The 21825-nt window shown below is 41.7% G+C and overlaps 1 protein-coding gene across 2 annotated transcripts in view; it reads left to right on the forward strand.

The window, feature by feature from the left end:
- CDH13 (cadherin 13) overlaps nucleotides 1-21825 on the forward strand; it is a 1196315-nt gene that overhangs the window by 985479 nt on the left and 189011 nt on the right. For both annotated transcript variants that reach the window (XM_017543720.2, XM_017543721.2), the window contains exon 8: nucleotides 13939-14079. In XM_017543720.2, the coding sequence (XP_017399209.1) occupies nucleotides 13939-14079 (141 nt within the window). The remainder of the gene's footprint in view (nucleotides 1-13938; nucleotides 14080-21825) is intronic.

Below are 21825 nucleotides of genomic sequence, written 5' to 3' on the forward strand. Positions count from 1 at the left end.
GCACAGTGAATACGGCCACCATAGCAACTTCGCGGGGGTATCATGAAGACCCAGGTAACCACCACGAGGGTTGAATACCATTTCCAACATGTAGTAAGTGCTCAGTGCACAGTCATGATTATTATAATGGCAACGTGTCTGGGTGGAGCCCAGGTGAACTGGCAAGCGATGCCTCCTTGTGGACTGGAGCAGGAAGGTCCGCAACTTGGGGCCAGAGCCATGAGGGAGCGTGATGCACAGAGGTGTGTTGGCACCCACGGCTGAGGCTTTTCCTCGCACCGGGACAAGGCACTGGACTTTCCTCCCAGAGGGAGGGCAAGCGCGTCCAGTTCCCCTCCACTTTGAAAAGGGCTCTGGAGGAGGGGCAGAGGAAAGGCAGAGATTTTATTGTTTCCAGTTTATTGTTATTTTTTTAAATAAATGAAAAGGAGCCCTCCAAGGGCATGTTTATGGGTCTTATTATTTGCGAAGAAAAAACACACTTGTCTTTATCAACATCCTGTATGTCTGTGAGGCTGAGCTGAGAAGGGCTAGACCAAATGTTAAGTCGTAACATTTGACTTCTTGTTCCTTGCTCTGCTAACGTTCCAGGCTGTTAATAGGCTTAGCCTTTGTCAGCGGAGCCAATACAATTTCAAGAACAAAATGAATGATGGCGCCCAGATCAGAAAAGCACTGCCTCATGAGAACAGGTCAGGGCAGTCCGTTAGGCATCTTGTGCAAATAATGCCGAAGAAAGGGGGTCACAGAAGCTGACTGTACCAGGCATGAAATCACCAGGGCAGCCTTCCAGAATAATCCATGGCCGGGTTATTCTCACTGCCTTTTCTCCCTGGTCTGCGAATTCGCTTTTGGACAATAGCTGCGGTGTAATTGGAATCCATCTTGTGTGATTTTTTTCCCTCAGATGATTTAGAATTAGTTCAATTTATTTTCAAAAAGTATAACCCAATGACAGCAGAAAGGCCGTGTCTCGAATTGCTTTCCTGTCCATGGCTAGAGTGGGTGGGTGTCATTTGCTGATTTATTGCTCTCTCAGTGGGCTTCTTTTGTTTCCAAAGCTACCTGGAATTAGGGCCAGCCATAGAACTCTAAACCAAAGTCAGCTTCGCATAAAAATGCATTTGACTTAAGAGACCACGGATAATGCTGATTAAAAGTAACCCTGCGTGGCAAAATTTGATTAACAGATCACATCTGAATGGGAAGAGGTTCTAGGGACTGGAGGACGAATCAGGCTCACCGAAGGCAACTTTGATTGCAGTTTTCTACAGGGAGGATGTAGTTCTGATTAAATGACTGAAATTAGTAGGCAGGGACCATTACCATGCAAAGGACTGACGTTAGCCAAAGGTCATAAAGCTGGAATGGCTGCAAGTCATAGATGTTTAAAATCTAATTTCAGAAACATCCTTCAACCCTTGGTGGGCTCCTGTGCCTCTGTCACTGTCAGTAATTGAATTTTCTGGACGTTTTGACCAGTATGTAACTTTGTGGAGCTGATTACACAGCAGAACGCAATTTTTAGTCTGACCTTAAAAGCATTACCTTCTGCTGTGTGATTAGAAAACATACAGAGAGTGCCGCCCTTCTAACTGCGCTTGATTTGGGGAAGAAAAAAGAAAAAGAAATACCTTGCTATTTCATGTAACCTGGTAAGATTCATTTAGATTCTACGCAGATCATTTAATAACAGATTTTGTAAAATCTTAACATACGGAGCTACCATAAAACGTATTATCTTTTATTACCCATACAGAGAATGACATTTTAGATGGTAATAAATTGAAACCCAAGGAAAGCTATTTGCTTTCGGAGACTGCTCAGCGAATGACAGGAAGAGTAGTTTCCCAGTTTTACACCGTAGCAAATACGGCCCCCCAGGGTCATTGGAGACAGCCCCCAGCTGGCTTTGTTGAGATTTATCTGAGCAACATTCTCTTGTCCCTCTTTTTCTTGAAAGGTCATTTCCATCCAAACCTCACCACTTGAGGATCCGGTTTTCCTACCATAACGTCCCTTTTTCCATCCCATGCACTTGGAGATGTGTGGCTGGCCTAGGGCTGCGCCTTTGACTGGGACCAGCCAGTGGGGCATCTGCCTCCAGGTAGAAAAGAGCCCAATCCGTCAGCTCCAGAGCACCCGAAGCCTCCCTCTGCATGGGCTACTCTCTGAAGAAGGATCTTCCCTTCACAGGCTTGGGCAGCCAAAGCCTCATCACCCTGCCACGCCCTGCAAAACCAGGCTGTCTAGAGACGGATTCAGCCTGTCTTACGTTGTCCATGCCTGCCTTTGGACCTGTAACAGCTGCGGCCTGTAATAGCAAACCTGAGGCCAAGTTTGCTGTGTGGTGATCAACGTAACCACTTCTTGATTTATTCATTCATTGAACATTTACTGAGAGTGCCTGATGGTGAACTAGTTTGTATGATTTTTCCCCTAGTGATTTAGAGTAAGTTCAACTTGTTTCCAAGGACTAAAACCCGATGACCACATACAGGCAGTATCTTGGCCCCTCCGTGTCTCAGGGGGCAATGCATTAGGGATATGGCAGGACTAAGTCAGAGACAGAATCCTTGCCCTCACCAAGGGATGTAATAAATACTTAGAAAGTGACTGACACATTGGAAATCATAGGCATGGAAGAGAAGTTTCTCCAGTATTTGATATTTACCACGTTGTAGATGGGAGGACATTCATCTTCCTAGTAGACAGATTTTGCAGGAAAAGGTCTGGTTGACATCACACTTCAAAGGATTGAAATGGAAATATTTTCCAGAGAAATGACAGAGGATGCTATCCTGGGAAGGCGGGCCCCCTGTGAAGCTGGCAGCTGGGCGTGGAATGAGGTGCAGCTGGTGAGGCCACGCACCACCTGGAGCCAGGAGGCTGCTGGGCCTCTCAGCCTTCCAGGAAGCTCAGAGGTCACCCTCCAGAGAAAGTGTATTCATTTCCTGTGGCTTCTGTAACAAATGACCACAAAATCAGAGGCAGACAGTATCAGAATATATTATCCTGCAGGTCTAGAAGTCAGAGGTCCAAAATGAGTCTCGCTGAGCTAAAATGGAGGTGTCAGCACGTCTGGATTTTTTGTGAAGGCTCCAGGGGAGAATCCATTTTCCTGCTCTTTCCGTCTTCCAGAGACAACTGGCATTCCTTGGCTCATGGCCTCTTCCTCTGTTTCAAGAAGCACTGCCTCTGACTCTGTGTCTTAGGCACCTGCTGTAAAAAGCTGAGAAAACAAAAGCTAATATGGCAAACAGTAGGTTGTGAAAATACAGAAAGCATAGAGAAAAAACATCTTAACTACATTTTATTTTACTTCAAAGTTAGATCTTCCTTGTCTGAATCCAGATTAGCCTGTTCAGTTCAGCTCCTAACCAGCCATGTGCTCTTGGGATTCCCTCTGTTTCCTCTCACTCTGAGTTCCTTGAAGGTAGGGCAGGACTAGAAGGCCTCTAAGATACTTTCAAGAACTTGTGTCTCTCCAGCCCACAGGCACGCTGTTCGCCCTGTCTCATCCTGACACCTCCACTCTTATTCCCAGGCTCTTCTTCCTTCTCTGAATTCTCTCCCCTCACACCCTTCCTTCAAAGCCTGGCTAGTCTTACGTTAACCTGAAGCCACTGAAAAGCCACCACGAAAGCACTCCCAGTGAGCACACAACCAACTTAGCACAAGCTCCCTGCTGCCCTGGGGAGCCACTTATGTATCTTTTATCTTCACCCAAGCTGTGACTTCCTTGAAGGTCCAGAGCATGCTTTTTCTTGTCCCTTTTGCATCCAGAACAGAACCAGAATCAGCCTTCCTTTCCTATTCAATGACTACATTTCAGAGAGTTTTAGGATTAATGGTTTCCCACCTTCTTCCATAGAATTTGACTTTCAGTCCAAGACCCCATCTCTAATTCTATGATAGGATATTCCCTTCTGAGGAAGCACTCCTTAATCTCTTCCAGCCTCCACCTTTCCACCTATAATGTCTAGGTCAATTGGCCTCTCCTTCGTAATTCCACAGAACTCTGTGCTTACCCCCATCTCATTGTGCTGAAATCATCTGGGTGTTGGTCTCTCCCACGGGACTTGATTCCTGATTCCTGTTATTCACATCATCCAGCACAATCCCTACTACACAGTAAGCGCTCAGTCAATGTTTGATGAATTAAATAAGCTCCATAGAGCTTTCCTGAGCACCCCACATTCTGACCTCCTTCACGTAGAGACCTTAATTGGTGACAAGACCATTCTGATAACACTCATCTCATCTGACCTTACAGACTTGCTTTTTGTTCATCTCTCTGGACCAGAAATGCACCAAAAGCAGGCTCTGTGTCATTCATCACGTCCCAGCAGTTACTTGAGCCTAGTAGACACTAAATAAATGTTTCAGTGGACTCGCACTGAGTGTCAAGTATTTGCCACCTTGAGCCTATGGAGATGCCTTTTCCAGGTATGCTAGGAATGCATTGGCGGTTTATTTACTGTAACTCATCAGGAGTAGCAGAAGATGCACACGTTGCCTGGAAATGTTTTATTTGATTTTGGTGTCCCTCAACCTCAAATCTATCATTTAGGTGATTCCAGCCGCATATGTCTAAGAGACAGTGTTTATTTCCCCTGCTGCTCCTCCACCCCTGCCAGCTTTGTCGCAGGCAATAAATCTGGGGAAATGAGTATTGCCTTCTCCTTGCCCACCAGGCCCCAGCAAGGAATGGGGGAAAAAAAAAAAAAAAAAAAAAACCAGCAGGCGACAGCCAAGAACGTGAATGTTCACGTGCATACTGAGAGGCAAGGTGAAAAGATGTCTAAAGACAAACACAAGTCAAACCAGGCTCACCCTCCTGCCTGGGAAGACGGAAGAACACCACTCAACCTCTGCAGTGGGAATAAGGCACATTTTATGAAGATGTGTAAGTGGTTCCTGCTGGATTTATGGACTACCTATTCCCAGTGTTATGTGGCCAGAGTGGTTAAATCAAACTCCAGACAGACAACAGCTCGTTCTGCTTCAGATAGTGTTTTCACCAATCTGTTGCAATATTTATAGACCAGGTGTCAGGTGCAGCCAGGCTGGGGAAGAATGTGGTCCCTGTTTAGGCTCCATATTGCAAGGACACTTGGGATCTCCAGATGATCAGGGCAAAGCTAAAGAGGAAATGAATGAATGAATTCCATTCCATCTTTGCTATGTAGACCATGTTAATGGTTTCTCATTATTGATACCTTAAATATTAGGCTACAAAGGGATTTGTTGACAAAATGCCTTTTTACTCCTTTCCTTGACTCCTAAAGCAGAATGTGTGGGCCAGAGCCCATTTTCACTGGCTCACATTGGCCAACTGGTGTCTCTGTTTCCGACTAAGTTCTTTTGGAGTGAAATCATGTGCGTAGCTTGAAATCAGCCACCATAGGAGTAGCTTAACCTCCAAAACTGACAACAGTACAAATCTGGAGAATCTATTCTTAAACAGTTACAGGTATACAACCCTTCATTATTTTTTATATTGTATATAATTTTATATTTATATATTAGTATATAAACATCAGTATATAAGACATGTTATATAATTGTTATGTAATGGTTGTAATCAAGACTGTGCAATAATATATAATCATATTTATGTAATAATGGGCTAATTATGTCTTATGTAATATGACTAATTGTTACATAGCTATGATGTCCCAGGCAGTGAATTAGTAGCTGAGAGATAAAACTCTAAACAAGGCCCCTGATCTCAAGAAGCTCAGATTGTCAAGATAGCCACCAAATAAGTAATCAATCAGCAAGCACTGTGGTGCTGGGGAACATAGTACTCAATGTCTTTTGCTGCATTAAAAATTATCTCAAAACTTAGTGACTTGATACAAGACAGTTTCTCTGCTCAGGAATCTGGGCATTTCTTAGCTATATTCTCTGCCTGATGAGCACTCACAGAGCTACAACCAACGTGTTCAGAATCTGCTGTCTCGTTGGAAGATTTGTCTAAGGAAGGCTCCACTTCCAGGTTCACTCAGTGGCTGTTGGCAGCATCGTTGGCAGTTGCTTTTGGCTCTCCCTGAAGGCCACCCTTAGTTTTTTGCTACATCTTCAAAAGACTTCCCAAGGATTTACTAAACAATAGCAGTAGCATCTCTTGAGCATTTATGTATGCCAGGCTCTGTATGCAGCGCTTTACCCCTTTTAAGTCTCACTTATTCTGTAAGAATTTTTCTCCCCCACTTTACGGATGAGGAAATGGTGGCAATGAGAACATAAGTAACTTGGCTGGGATCACTCAGCTAATGAGTCATGGAGCCAGGGTAGTAATAATTGATCACATATTGATTGCCTCCTTAAATGTCAAATGTCCTGTTGTGCACGAAGGTTCCTGCCTTCATGGAGCTTCTGTGCTGTGAATAATGACCATCAGTGAAGGAGCAGGAAGTTGCCTGGAGCAAGAAATAGAGGTGAAAAGTTCAAAATGGAACAAGTGGGATACGGTGGAAAGAAATTCAGTCTGGACAAACTGGTAGGAGGGACATAGAGTGAAGTTCAAGACGAGGCAAGAGAGAGATGGGGAACTGTGCGGGTTAATAGGAAAACCATTTTCCATGTCACATCTATTCGCTGATTTCCCCCCACAGCTGCCATTATGCTTGTTATTAGTGATAAATGTTCCATTAAATGCATACTTATATGGAAGTCATCGTAGCTGTGTAAAACATTGAGGGTCCGGTGATTGATTAAGTGCCAGATTTAGTGACATGGCTTGATTCTTTTCTCAAGATGAAATGTTTGGTTTTCAAATCAGTGTGGTCAGTGAACCTGGTCTGTGTCTGCGGAGATTCACTGGAGTCTTTTTCTAGCAGACATACCATCCTGCTTTGGTTTCTAGGATATATATTCTCTGGTAGCTGGTTGACACCCAGGAGGAGATAGCAAATGCAATAGAAATGCATGACTGCAGAACTCGAACAAGGAGAGCAGCTTGACTCTCCTAGATATGTCTTACAGATCAGATAGCTTCAAATAAAATCAGAGGAGCCAATTTAATTTTTCCAGTTTTGACACAGTGCATTTCTTCCTCAAAATAAAATTCTATCTCCTTGAGCTACAGTTCCCCAAAGTATAAGTCACTCCCTGCGAATAAATGACTTTGCTTTGGAAATGCCACTGATATGCTCAGACCTTTGAGATGTAATTTAGTTTGGGGAAACAGTAATATATCATGACTATCAATAATGAAAGTAAATCGCCCACCTTGTGTGCTGAGTACTGGCTAGGTGTTGTGGCCAAAGGCATGGTCCTTGCCCTTGAAAATTTTGTCATCTATTTAGGGAGATAGTAAATGGGCATTCAAAATAAAGCAGAATGGGAAACAGAGCCTTCATATTAGACAAGGTAAGCTAAGCACTGTCATAAACAGCCCTTAAACCTAAAAAATGGCTTATGTCGGGGCCAGGCATAGTGGCTTATGCCTATAATCCCGGCACTTTGGGAGGCCAAGGTGGGCGGATCATCTGACTTCAGGAGTTCTAGACCAACCTGAAGAACATGGAGAAACACTGTCTCTACTAAAAATACAAAATCAGCCAGGCATGGTAGCACATGCCTATAATCCCAGCTACTTGGGAGGTTGAGGCAGGAGAATCACTTGAACCCTGGAGGCGGAGGTTGTAGTGAGCCGTGATTGCACCATTGCACTCCATCCAGCCTGGCAACATGAGCAAAACTCCATCTCAAAAAAAAAAAAAAAGGCTTATGTCTTGCTAACTTCACAGTTTAAAGCAGGTGAGCAATGGGGCTTTGCTCCTTCCATAATTTGGAGATCCAGGTTCCTTCCTTTTGGGGAAATAGAAAGTGCGGAAGGTTACATGGGAGGCTTAAGGACCACACCAAGTACCTAACTTGTGCTCACATTCCTCTGACCGCAGTCAGCCACACGAGTCCATTTTACTACAGGGACATCTGGACTGCACAGTGTAGCCATATGCCCCCGGAATCCAAGGAAACAGGATTTGGTGAACACACAACATGGTTTTCACCACAAGTTCCTTTGCTTGCAGGCAACTGACACTCATTCTGGCTGGTTGTGGTACCTAAAAGAAGCTCTTGAGTATACACTTGAATAAGTTACAGAATCAAAGACAGCATTGAAGTCAGGGGCCAGCAAAGATCCCAGTCCTTAGCACCCACGCTGCTTCTTCCTGGTAGAACAGCGCCTTTTGCAAAACTCAGCTCAAAAACTGTTTGGAGCTGAAGCTGATTACACTCATCTTTCCTCTGAGCCTTGAACCAGAGAAACACAGAATGAGGCGAGGCCCAGGGAGAATAAAACTTGATCTTGAGAATGGGGTTGACCTTGATAAGGGGACCCCCTTCTCACTGATCAGTTCACTAACCTAATGACGGGGCAGCTGGACAAGTGAAGGGAAAGCTGGACAAGTGAAGAGGCAGGGTGCCTTCCTCATGGACAGAGAGAAACACAAGGGTGGTAAGTTACATTCAAGGCAAAAATCCCTCTGTTAGTCCTAGGAGTTACATGGAGAAATCCACAAGGGTTTACCCTCCATTCTGTCTTTGTGACTCTCAGCCCCACATTTCCTGTTTTCAGAATCCAATTGTCCCAGCTTGAATTAGGGAGTTACCTGTGAATTGGTCAATTCTGGGTGAGGGAGAGAAGCATGATGCATAGCCACTGGGATCTTTTTCTCTGCATCAGTGTTTCCTCCTGGAGAATGGGGCATCTGCGGGCTAGAGACCCAACCTAAGAAGAATCTCTTCCAGCAGAGTCACAAATGCAGAGTGGCCAGCGAGGATACAGAATTAAAAATATATGTGTATATTTCAAGTAAGAGTGGCTCTGAGAGCTAGAAAATTAGGGGGTGATTTTCTGGAAAAGGCTCCCAGGATCAGGAAGTAGGTCAGAGGCAAGCGGATGGTATTCTGATCATATAAGAGCAAAGGATTTCATGTGGCGTTTTCTCTAATTTTTAAGTGCAAACTGGGTCTTTTGCATTCCAAAGGAGGTTTCTTTTATTATTCATTTTGGGGATTTTGTTACTGTTCTCCTTGTGAAAGCAATAATGTTCATTACAGAAAAATCCCCAAATCATAACAGGCCAGTAAAATATTTATATTAAAATTGCTTTTAAAAATGAAAACCTGGGCAAGGCACGATGGCTCATACCTATAATACCAGTACTTGGGGAGCATGAGGTGGGAGGATCATTTGAGCCCAGGAGTTTAAGAGCAGCCTGGGCAATACAGGGAGACCCTGTCTTTAAAAAAATACAAAAACTAGCAAGGTGTGGTGGTGTACGCCTGCGGTCCTAGCTACTTGGGATACTAAGTTGGGAGGATCCCTTAATCCTGGGAGGTCGACACTGCAGTGAGCTGTGATCATGTCACTGCATTCCAACCTGGGTGACAGAGCGAGACCCTGTCTCAAAAAAAAAAAAAAAAAAAAAAAAAAAAAAAAAAAAAAGGTAGAAACTTGGAAGCAACCCAAATGTTTATCCATTAGGAATTGATTAGATAAATTATAGTGGATCTTTACAATGGACTATTACACAGCTATTAAAATGAGTAGTTCTGTAAGGCTGAGATTAAAGTTTTATGGTAAAACAAATTGTAATTCTATGTAAACAGCATTACTTTGATGAAATATGTGTGTCTATAAATGTGTCTATTAAATATGTGAGTATTTAAAGTGTATCTGTGTGTGTGTCTACCTGTAGAGGAAAAAGGAGATAACTATCAATATTTACCTCTCAGAGGTGCGGTTGGGCAAGGGTGGAGGAGCGGTCTTTGAAATGACTGTATCATTTTTATGTTGCTTACAATAATTGGATATTACTTCAGCAGTAAAAATATTTTTGAGGTTAGCCTTAAGTTTGCCCAAAAATGTAGACTTTTGAAACCTCTTCCCAAACTTTGCAATTTATCTACTTAATAGTCTAATTGATTCTCTACTAGGTTAATTGATGTATTTTTCATTATAGCTGCAAAGTTTTATTTACTTCAGGAGATGGAAATTGACAAGTTCATTTTCTAAAATTATTTATAAAATTTGTTTAAGAGAGTTATGCCAACGTGTCCTTTGCTTGTGCTACATTCCACTGACCAAAATTTTGTAGAAACCCCCATCTCTACAAAAAATACAAGAATTAGCTGGACATGGTGGCGTGTGATTATTGTCCCAGCTACTCAGGAGGCTGAAGTGGAGGATCGCTTGAGCCAGGAAAGTCGAGGCTGCAGTGAACCATGATCACATCACTGCACTCCAGCCTGGTGACAGAGTGAGACTCTGTCTCAAAATAAATAAATGTTTTTTTAATAAAGAATTATGGTAACTTTCCCTGGGGGAAAAAAAAAAGTTTCTGTTTAGGGGAAACTGTTAAAAAAGAAAATAATGTATTCATAAAATGATTGGAATACTGTTTTGAAGAACCTATTTTGATGCTATTGTATGATGTGGTAGCTCTGTGCTTTCTCACTAATCAGATAATTGATCATAGTGTTATTACAATAGTTGCAGTATTAGTCGAAACTGCCTTGTTCCTACTTACTGAACATCTGAATCAAGTGTCTTAAGGAAAGCCAAAATGTATTAGCTCATAGAATTCACAAAATCTAAGGAGTAAATCCTGGCTTCAAGGATGACCATTAAGGGGCTCAAATGTTAAAACAACAAGAGCAACTAACTCCATCTCTGCCTCTTAGTCTGTGTTACTTCCTTCTCAGGTTGACTTTATGTGGTTACCAGTGGCTACCACTAGGTCCAGATTGATGCCCTAACCACTTCCAAGTTTAACAGAAAGAGAACTTCTCTTCCCTAAGAATTCTAAAAGAACTAAAGAACTATGTCCTGGAATTGAATTTCAGTCTTGGGGTGGACTAACTTAGGTTATGTGTTCATTGCATGGTGATGGGAATGGAAAGCCCTGATAGGCCAGGCCTGAACCACATGACCATCCCTAAATCGGGAGTGGGGTCAGCCCATCTGAACTCCACCTGTACTGAGGATGGGGAAGGAGTGATGTCCAGGGAAATGATAGCATAGGTTCCAGAAGCAGTGGGAGAAGATATAGGACAGCAAAGCAGCAGACGCCCGCTGTAGTTAGTGCTTGAGGCAGTCCTGTAGCAGGTCCCCACAGCAGTATGTACTGCAAGTTGGGAGAAGCATGAATGCTGTGAATGAGGACTTTATCTCCTTGGCATGTCACTGTCATAGAGCCACCCTGGTCTCCCAGTTTGCTTCCCTTGGCAATGTCAGGAGCTGTCCTTTAGAGACCAGCCCTGTCTGAGATCAAAAACTAAACATTCTCATAGGAGTGGTGAAAAAGTAACATCCTCTTGGATAAAAATATTGAAATATAAATAAAAAGCCTTAAAACATTCATATTCTTTATCCTAGTAGTTCCACTTCTTGGGATCTATTATTCGAAAAAAAATAAAAATAAAAATAAAGTGGCCAAAATATATATAAGCCTTCATGAATAAAGATGTTAATTGCAGTGTTATTTAAAATTGTCAACATTTTGGAAACTGCAAATAACCAAAAGGCCTAATAATAGAAGACGAGTGTATCATAAAACATATATGTGATTATATTTTATGCAACCCTTAAAATAACATCTAGGAATTATGTTGGTAAATATTATATGGAAAAAATAATATATTTACCATAATCTCTTCAATATTGGGGGGAAAATCCACATAATTTTTATGTCACTGATCGTGTGCTTTAAAAAATATGTTGTTTTATGACAAAAGTAAAAGTGTTATATAAGAAATTAGTCCTGTGATGTTCAGGGTAATGATTAACATGTTCAGAGACACTTGGGAAGGATTTTAAAGGTGGCCAATTTACTGGTTTCATGTGGTCCTGCTGCAGAAATTATGGCCAACAGTACATCCAATCTTGCTGGTCAGTGATTATAAGCAGAAAGCCACTTCCGTTAGGCTCAAGTTTTCTAGCTTCAGCTTGTGAATGGATGGGATTTCAAATGTCTATACCGAGAAGTGCCAACTAAACCAGCTAGGAGCAAAATTACCAGAATTCTTGAACCAGGCAGAACCAGAGCAGATGACACCTCAAGTACCTTCACCGAGCAATGCCAGCTGACCCAGCCAGAACCGGAATTGGGTACTTTGTCAATTCCACTTGCATTCAGCAATCAGAGAACTTTGTGACCTTAGATCCTGATGGAGCTAGAATTGAAACCAGTGGAGGGCCTTAACAAACCACCCAATGGAACTATTACTCCTTAAAATAGTAGCTAGGAAGACGCTCAGAAGTTAAAGGAACAGCCGATGAAATGTGTCCCCATGAGCAGACAGCTAACAACACTTCAAATACTCTAAAGTTTTTGGGAGAACTAGCATTGAGCTGTTGAAATTTACCATGTAAACCTACGACTTAAAAGAAAATTAGACATCCTCCCTTGCTTTTTAGTTCTTTGCTTCCTGTGGTATTTCTTAATTATTGGTTGGTATAACCACCTGTTTTTGAAGCTGTCGTACTGGTAAGGACTATTTATGTGATTGTAAACAACTATTATTTCTGTTACTGAAGGTGGTTCAACTCAGACTCTCTGTGTGAGTGATTAAGAAATCTATCCAAAGTGGGTTAAGCTAATAAGGCAAATGATGGCTTTCATTAGCTGAAAGGTCACAGGCAGGGCTGGCTTCAGGAGTGACATGATGAAGTGGCTCCAGTATAACCACTAGGAGAACTGTTTCTTCTCTGAGATTCAAGTATAATTCTCTTAGGACATAGCCTGTGTTCTTGGATGTGGGGGTTTCTCCTGCACATCCCTCCTGTGGTCATGAGATAACTCCTGTAGCTCCCCCGACTAAATGCTACCAGGTCCACACCACAGCGAAACAGAACTTCCTTCACCTACCTGTCAAACACAGGGCCTGGACTTCACATTATACCACTGGAATGGAATCCACTGATTGACTTCTCCTAATTAGGGCTCATTCCAAAAGTTCAATGGGTAGGAGGCAGAGAAAGGCAATCCCAACCCAAACCACATAAGCAGAGAAGAAGTAAAGAATAGGTCCGCAAAGGAATTGTGGGCTGGTGCCTTACCAGATGAATGGGATGCTTATTGACCAAGGCAAGTAGAAATCTACAAAAGATGGTTTAAATGTAGGGGCTGTTATTTACCAGTGACTGCACTCTTATTCATCTTAGGATCAGGGCTATTCGATTAGTTGTTTTGACTATATAAACATGATCACCAAATCTTTGTCAAATATTCAGGTGAAAAACACATATGTAAAGAGAGAGAATATGCAAGATTGCTTGTGTTACATTTATCAAATCATTAGATTAAATGCATCTTCCAAAGGTAACAGCCTGTGCAACAAAAAAAGACATAAAAGAAGTATCATATAAGTGAGTCTAAACCTTAGCGAGTTTTTTTCCCCATCTGTAAAATGGGAACGATAATTGCAAGTTGAGCTGCTTGTGGAAAAGACTAACAAGGATTTCTGTAAAGTGCAGTAATGCAATACCTGCCTCATCAGAGTGTCAAGTAAATGTGAGTTCCTAAAGCTGCCATCTTTGTTCTAAGCTCATCATCAAAGGTAGCCTCATTTTCAGATCAGCCTCCTGAGGTCTCTGAAATAACAGATATGATGTAGACCAAACCAAGGAAATGGAGCATTCTGTAGTATATCAAATGTCTCCCTAAATAAGGACAGGAAATTTAATATATTCTGTCCCCATGGAAAACTCCAATCTTTGAATAGTGACTGTCTTATATTGGAGAAATTCCAAGGGCACATTTATACATAATAGGTAAAAATGTTATCGCTGCTTAAAGATGCCTGCTCTAGATGGAGGAGGAGGGGGAGACAGCTCCAGCAACACATTTGCCACCTTTCCAAAGCAGCAACCCAAATCTAAGTGTCATATTCTTTTTTTGTGCTTGTGTTTTGTAGACTCTGGAAAATCCCAAATATGAATTGATCATCGAGGCTCAAGATATGGCCGGACTGGATGTTGGATTAACGGGCACAGCCACAGCCACGATCATGATCGACGACAAAAATGATCACTCACCAAAATTCACCAAGAAAGAGGTAAACCCCTGTGCCAGACACCACCGTTGTGGGCACGGCTACCATTACTGATTGATGTGAATTTGTGTACCACAGCTCCTGCTGGCTCCCATGTCAACATCAACATACTCCTTTGTGGAAGAGAGGATAGTGTTTGGCTGGCATTCCTTCTCACATTTTTATTTTGTGTCTGTGTGTGAAGCTAAAATACCGGAGCACAGTGAGAATAAAAGCACTGAATCTTGTTAAAGTCCATAAGAAAATAACTTCTAATGCCCAAGTGCCATTTTCATAGTTTTATTGGTGTTATTTAGCACTGAGTTATGACAGTCCCATTGTGATTTTAGCATAACAATAACTATTTTTTTCCAGCAAGTGCAGATTGAGAGGCCAGACGGAACAGCAGCAAGGAGGTAAAGCAGATTTCCTAGTTAATAACAATGTGGCCCAGGAGCTTATAAATAACAACCAAGTTAGCTCGTCTAGGAGAGCCATTATTTATTCTCAGCCCCTGTGCTTTTATGATTATGGATCATGGTTGTGGTTTCCCATTATTCCAAGGGAGCGATGTTTGGGGAAGGGCTGAGTACATGAGATCACATTCAGTTGCTGAATTGGTACCCATATCAGGAAGCCATTTGCACTATGCATCTGATGGAAATGTGCTAAGATTATGGCTTCTTTAAGGGCCAGGGCCAGGGTATGGATTTGATGTCCTTCTTCCTGACCAAGTGAAGTCTATGAAATAGGTACGATGGCCCCTGACTTTTACAGTCTTTACTGCATTCACCATGGTGTCTCCACCTGAGATCTGTTTCCTGGTTTCACTGTGTGAGCTTGGCTTTACCCTTTTACAAATTAACTTACTGTGAAGCTCAGAGAACCTAGAGAACAAGCCACAAGGTCATGGACAGAGGAAGTGGCAGAAATGGGAAGTGAACCAAGTTTCTGTGACTCAAAAGCTGCACTCCTAACTGTGGTACTGTGCTTTCCTCATCTGCCACCAATGCTTACAGCCTCTAGGGTGTTAAGAGGAAAGACCGATATATGGACCTGCAGTTGCCCCACCCCTCTCTGGAGGAATCTCAAGGCTACCCTGGGTGGCTTGGGACAGATGGATCCTCTCAACCCCCCATCTCCCCAGTGGCTCTGTATTAGTTCATTCTCACACTGCTATAAAGAACTACCTGAGACTGGGTAATTTACAAAGAAAAGAGGTTGAATTGGCTCATGATTCTATGGGCTGTAGAGGGAGCATGGCTGGGGAGGCCTCAGGAAACATTCAGTCATGGCAGAAGGCAAAAGAGGAAGCAGGCACACTTTCACATGGAGGAGTGGGAGAGAGAGAGCAAAGGGGAAGGTGCCACACACTTCATTGTTGTTATTGTTATTATTATTATTATACTTTCAGTTCTGGGTTACATGTGAAGAACGTGCTGGTTTGTTACATATATATACACATGCCATGGTGGTTTGCTGCATCCATCACCCCGTCATCTACATTAGGTATTTTTCCTAATGCTACCCGTCCAGATCTCATGAGAATTTTATCATGAGATAGCACTGGGGGGTGGTGCTAAAGCATTAGAAACCATCCCCATGACCCAGTCACCTTCCACCAGGCCTCAGCTACAACACTGGGAATTATAATGCAACATGAGATTTGGCTGGGGACACAGAACCAAACCATATCAGTAGCCCCGCATGGCTCACTGAGGGGGTAGATGTCCGCCTTTCTCCCTGTGGTGTCTTGGGCACTCAGGATTCCAACCTCAAAACAGCAAGGTCCGTGGGAGTTTGATCTTCTCCATTCTCTGACTTCCCATAGCAATGTTCCTCTAGCTGCTAATATAGACTGCTCACTATTTCCATGGTTCCAAACTGGCATTTCAAGAACACCGTTTCTAATTGGTTCCAAACAATTCTAATTCAGTTCCAAGAAATTAGTCCCACAAATTATACCACTGGGGTGGGGTTAAGAATTAAAAATATACACTTCAGGGTCAAATAGATGTGGGAAACACTGAACTGATTACGTTAAATGATTTCTTTAACTGCAGGACTTCTGATTAATTTTTAAATGCTTTGTTTTTCTCTAACAGGGTTAGGTATGGTCTGAAGGGTTTCTCAGACTTTTTGGCCTGGGGACTTTTTTTTTCTAGACTGTCTCATATGGCTTATTGAGCTGGTGTTTCATGGAATGTTCATTGGGGTATTTTTGTTTATCTTTAGAATTTCTTTTCAACCTATTTCAAAATAAAAACTCAAAGCATGCTGTAATATTCAATATAAACATAACAATGAGAACAAAAATGGGATAACCTAAACCCAAAATCTGAAGATAAATCCATGTTACCAACTATGTGAAATTAGTTATTTTAATGCTACCCTGAATTTGGCTCCTGTGACTTAGGAAAAAAAGAAATGTGTGCTCATTTGTGGACCAAACGCTATGAATGAGAGACTATTGTTTTTAATGTCACTGAATTTTAATGTCAATGAATCTAAGGAACAATTTAACATGAACTGGAAAGGTTAGCTACCATTCTGCAATATAATATTGATTTCACAATATCATATTGGATACACCAAAAGCATACAGTGTTATCTGTCAATCTTAAAAAATAAATTTTGAAAAAAGAGACACTGAGTAGCATAAGAAAAATGCATCCACCTGTGAATATTGGCAAAAGCACAAAAAATGTCTTCAAATGGGCATTAGACAACGAGCTTGAGATTCCCAAAGGGCAGAACTGATCTCTAAACTCATAAAGAGAGATAAGTAATCAGATGAGAAGAAGTGATAACAAATACACTAGACCCTCATTTGGATGTTAAATGTCCCAAAGGACTCTTTGTCCGGTGTTTGATAAATTCATGGTTAAACTTTCTAACATGCTCCTGAAAGGCTGATGTTGTTTGTTGTTGAAAGGGATTCATATCCTTTGGGTAGCGACACTACTGGAGGTGGTGTGATGGGGAAATAAGGAGAGGGCACTGGAGCCAGAACTGGGTTCACATCCCACTGACCAGCCATGTGGTGTGAGCATGGTAACTGCTCCACGTCCCAGTCTCTTCACCTTTAACGGGCTGATTGCAGAGTCTCCCTCATTAGGTCCTTGTGAATGAGCTGATGACTAAAAGCACCTGGATAGTGCCTGTTGCTCATTATTCTCTGAAGTGTAGAGATGAGGATGGTGGAAGGAAGGCAATGATGAAGAAGAATCTTGTGATGAGCAAGATACTGTGATGACCATGATGTTTCCAAAATGTCAGAGGCCAAATGACATTCTGATCCAAAGGGCCACCTCCCGTCCATGTTGAAAGGCTGCTCTTTCCTTCTAAGTGATCTGTGAATCTGCCCAAGCACTTCAGAATATATGGTCAGGACCCCAGAGTTCTAGGGGAGAAGCAGTTCTGCAGGAGAGGTGGCAGACTCTGTAAAATGCATCACTATGAGATCAGGACTGGGGAAAAAGCAAGAGAGGCCAAGAGAAACCTGCTGGGGAGAGGAGAGCTCCTGAAGAGCACCGGCTCAGGTGTAGTGGCCTCTAGGATATGGAAGAGGCAGAAAAACAAGATGCCCTAGAAACAGAGGGGAAACACGGGGCTTACGATCTTGACGTTGAAGCAGATTTTAGAGATGAAGATCAAGGTTGTCATTCCAGAATAGAAATGGTGATCATTTGGAATTGGGGATGTCTAGAAAGCTCTCCAAGAAGATGTAGTCCCTTGTAAATTTCTTCGTACCTTAGGACATTTTGAAATTCATAAGAATACATGGTTATTGGGAATATATGGGGTTTTAAAATTTTATTTTACATGACTTTCCATCTCCAGAGAGATAGATCTTTTTATCTATTTTTAAAATCTGTATGAAAGAGGAGTTATGATTGATCACAGATAATAAAGACTAGAAATAACACTGTTGAACAAGATGGAGGTAAACTTTCTCTCACTTAAAAGTTTGGAAATGAAGGCTGGGTGAGGAGGCTTATGTGTGTAATCCCAGTGGGCGAAAGTGGGAAGACTGCTTGAGCCCAGGAGTTCAAGGCCAACCTGGGAAACATGGTGAAACCCTGTCACTACAAAAAGAAAAAAAAATACAAAAATTATCCAGGCATGGCGTCATGTGCCTGTGGTCCCAGCTACCTGGGAGGCTGAGGTAGGAGGATCACTTGATCCCGGGAGGTGAAGGCTGCAGTGAGTCGTAATCACACCACTGCTCTCCAGCCTGGGTGACAGAATGAGACCCTGTTTCAAAAAAAAAAAAAAAAATTACGGGCAGACAGACCCAGGCCAGTTTGGTGATGTCATGATGTCAGTTTCCCAGGTTCCGCTTAGCTTTCTACTCTGCCTCCCTCATGGCTACCTCATGGTACAATAGGGTCACTGCAGCACCAGCTACAACATCCGATAACAGGAAGAAAGAAGCAGGGAATGAGGAGAATGAAGGAGATCAGCCACCTGAGTAAATGTCACTTGAAAAGCTTCCCCAGAAGACCAAGTGACTTCTGCTTGCATCTCTTTAGCCTTCCTTCCCTGTAAGGGAGACTGAGAAATAACTGTAACTGTCTTCAGTTGGCACGTTGCATTTATAGTGTTTGTTTAAGGAAGGAGATGCTTTAAAGGTTGCTTTAAAAAGTAAATTCTTTTTTTTTATTTTTTTTTATTTTTTTTTTCCTATTTATTTTATTGCATTTTAGGTTTGGGGGTACATGTGAAGAACATGCAAGATTGTTGCATAGGTACACACATGGCAGTGTGATTTGCTGCCTTCCTCCCCTTCACCTATATCTGGCATTTCTCCGCATGCTATCTCTCCCCACCTCCCCACCCCCCCGTCCCTCCCCCATTTCCCCCCAACAGACCCCAGTGTGTAGTGCTCCCCTCCCTGTGTCCATGTGTTCTCATTGTTCAACACCCGCCTATGAGTGAGAACATGCGGTGTTTGATTTTCTGCTCCTGTGTCAGTTTACTGAGAATGATGGTTTCCAGGTTCATCCATGTCCCTACAAAGGACACGAACTCATCATTTTTGATGGCTGCATAATATTCCATGGTGTATATGTGCCACATTTTCCCTGTCCAGTCTATCATCAATGGGCATTTGGGTTGGTTCCAGGTCTTTGCTATTGTAAACAGTGCAAAAGTAAATTCTTATTGCAAAGTAAGCTCATTTGTTGAGCCCTCTTGTGTTCATTTACAATGACTATACACTTGCTTAGAAGCTAGGGCCACATCTCTGCTATTGTCTGTTGTAATCCGGCGGGTATCCAATAATAGAGCATTTGCTGAATGCTTCCTGAAGATAATGTTCACTTCAGAACAGAGTCACTGGATGTGATGAACCAAGATTGTACTTAAAATTGCTGCTGATACATGAAATCAATTTTCAGTCATTGACGTTCATGCAGATTTAGATTGGAAACACTAGTTTTTCTCTGTGGAGAGTTCTATAAGTTTTCCTAATCGCTTGTACATGTGACTTCAACTAAATATTAGTTTTGAATTTCCTACATAAGGGATTTGGAAATGATTTTAGGAAATCTAGTTAAATTTTTCAAACCCAGACTTTAAAATAGAGATGAAAACTTCGGCAGCCACATTTGTGACTTTTTCATTCTTGTCTCTCAAGTTTCATTGTTTTGTTTTTTTAGATTTCTGATTTGTGCCTAGAACATGGCTGATGCCCAACAAATCCTGATTGAATAACATGTTTTCACGTAAATCTCAGGTCATGGGGATTAATAAACTCCCTATTAATTTTTAAAGAATCAGTTTGCAAATGATTATAAGATTTTTAAAAAACAAAGTTTCAAATGTCATTTCCAGTTGTGCCTTAAAATGGCAATTGGTCATTTAGATTTAATAATTTAGGATTTTTTGGCAATTCAATGGGTTCTTTCTAAGGTAAATATTTTGGTGTTTGAGCTATAACATTATCATACCTATAATAAAAATGACATAAAACTTGTATGATCCTGTCCTCCAGCTGGAAAATGAGAGATGGGTAAATATTCCAGTTGTCACAAAGGGACAAAGGCAAATGGCAGGAGTTAGGAGCTGTCAAGCTGCAACTGAGCCACTGGCAGAAATTCACGTCAGGTTATCAAATGTATGCCAGGGTGCAGGCTCCAGTTTCTAAAAGTCAGTGTGGAGTCTTAAAGAATACATGATGCCTCAAGAGTCTTCTTTTCCTTTGGGGTATTAGCATTTTTTCTTTTTTGAGATAGGTTCTCATTTTGTCGCCCAGGCTAAAGTGCAGTGACACAGTCACAGTCACAGCTCACTGCAGCCTCCACTTCCTGGACTCAATCAATCCTCCTGCCTCAGCCTCCTGAGTAGCCAGAACTTCAGGCATATGCCACCATGTCTGGTTAAATTTTGTATTTTTTTGCTGTTGATATAGAAATGAAGTTCTATCATGTTGCTCAGGCTGGTCTTGACCTCCTGGGCTCAAGCAATCCACCCACCTTACGTTCTCAAAGTGCTGGGATTACAGGCATCAGTCACTGTGTCCAGATAGTATTAGCATTTTTAATAAAAAGTTATATTAATTAACTTCCTAATACAGCCTGTAATCATTTTTCTCCTCCAAATCTGGCTGCAAACTCTGTGGTCACTTCGTATAACCATTATGTAAGATCATTATCTATAGAAATATAAGAACAAAAGGTATAGGCTTTCTTCTAGCAGGGTTGATAGAGATTTTCTCTGTGTCATCAAGAGTTTAGAAATTTTTTTTTTTTTTTTTTTTTTTTTCACAACACATTTTATTATTGGAAAACTTGTGCACATTTTGAGGGTTGAAATCATCAAATTTGAAATCATCAAATTTCAGGACTTGTTTTTTGGACTATTTTTTAGGTCATCAGCTGTCATGTTAGTGTATTTTATATGTGGCCCAAGACAGATCTTTTTCCAGTATGGCCCACGGAAGCCGAAAGATTGGACACCCCTGAGCTGTACAATTTCCAGTGTTCTTTTGTAATAACTAATGTTTAAATCAATGAGACATAACAACTAGGTTGTCATCTACATCCTTGTTTGGGGCATGTTATGAGTTTTATGTTATCTTTATTGGTGTGAGCATGGCAGGTCAAATCAGCTAGAATTTAAATCTTTTTCCAATGTGTTTACTATGATTCATTCTTCTTCATTAGTGGCTTTATGAAACAATCAAGAAACCATTTTATTTCTTATGTTGGGAATTTACCTTTTCCTCTTAATAATCTCCGGCAGAATGATGTCACGATACCTATTTATTTCATTTTTTAACTTTATCACATTTGCTTATAGTCTATTAAAGTTTTCTAATAACAGCTTTATTGAAATATAACTCACATGCTGTAAAGTTCATGCTTTTTTTTTCTCACCCACATACTCCTTATAATTTATTTGGTTTCCAGTGACTCAAGTAATAAGATCCTACTGTTTCCTTTTGGTAGCAGTTTTACGGTTTGGTGGTCCTCAAGGTTAGTTTTTCATGCCTAATACGCAGTTGGAGTAGGTTTTTTTATTGTTATTATACTTTAAGTTCCAGTGTACATGTGCAGAACGTGCACTTTTGTGACATAGGTATACATGTGCCATGGTGGCTTGCTGACCCATCAACCCATCATCTACATTAGATATTTTTCCTAATGCTATCCCTCCCCATCCCCCCACCCCCTCCTCTCCCTCTCCTAGCCCCCTACTTCCTGACAGGTCCCGGTGTGTGATGTACCCCTTCCTGTGACCATGTGTTCTCATTGTTCAACTCCC

Source organism: Cebus imitator, unplaced genomic scaffold, assembly GCF_001604975.1.
Source record: "Cebus imitator isolate Cc_AM_T3 unplaced genomic scaffold, Cebus_imitator-1.0 Scaffold159, whole genome shotgun sequence".
In the NCBI taxonomy this organism is placed as follows: Eukaryota; Metazoa; Chordata; class Mammalia; order Primates; family Cebidae; genus Cebus; species Cebus imitator.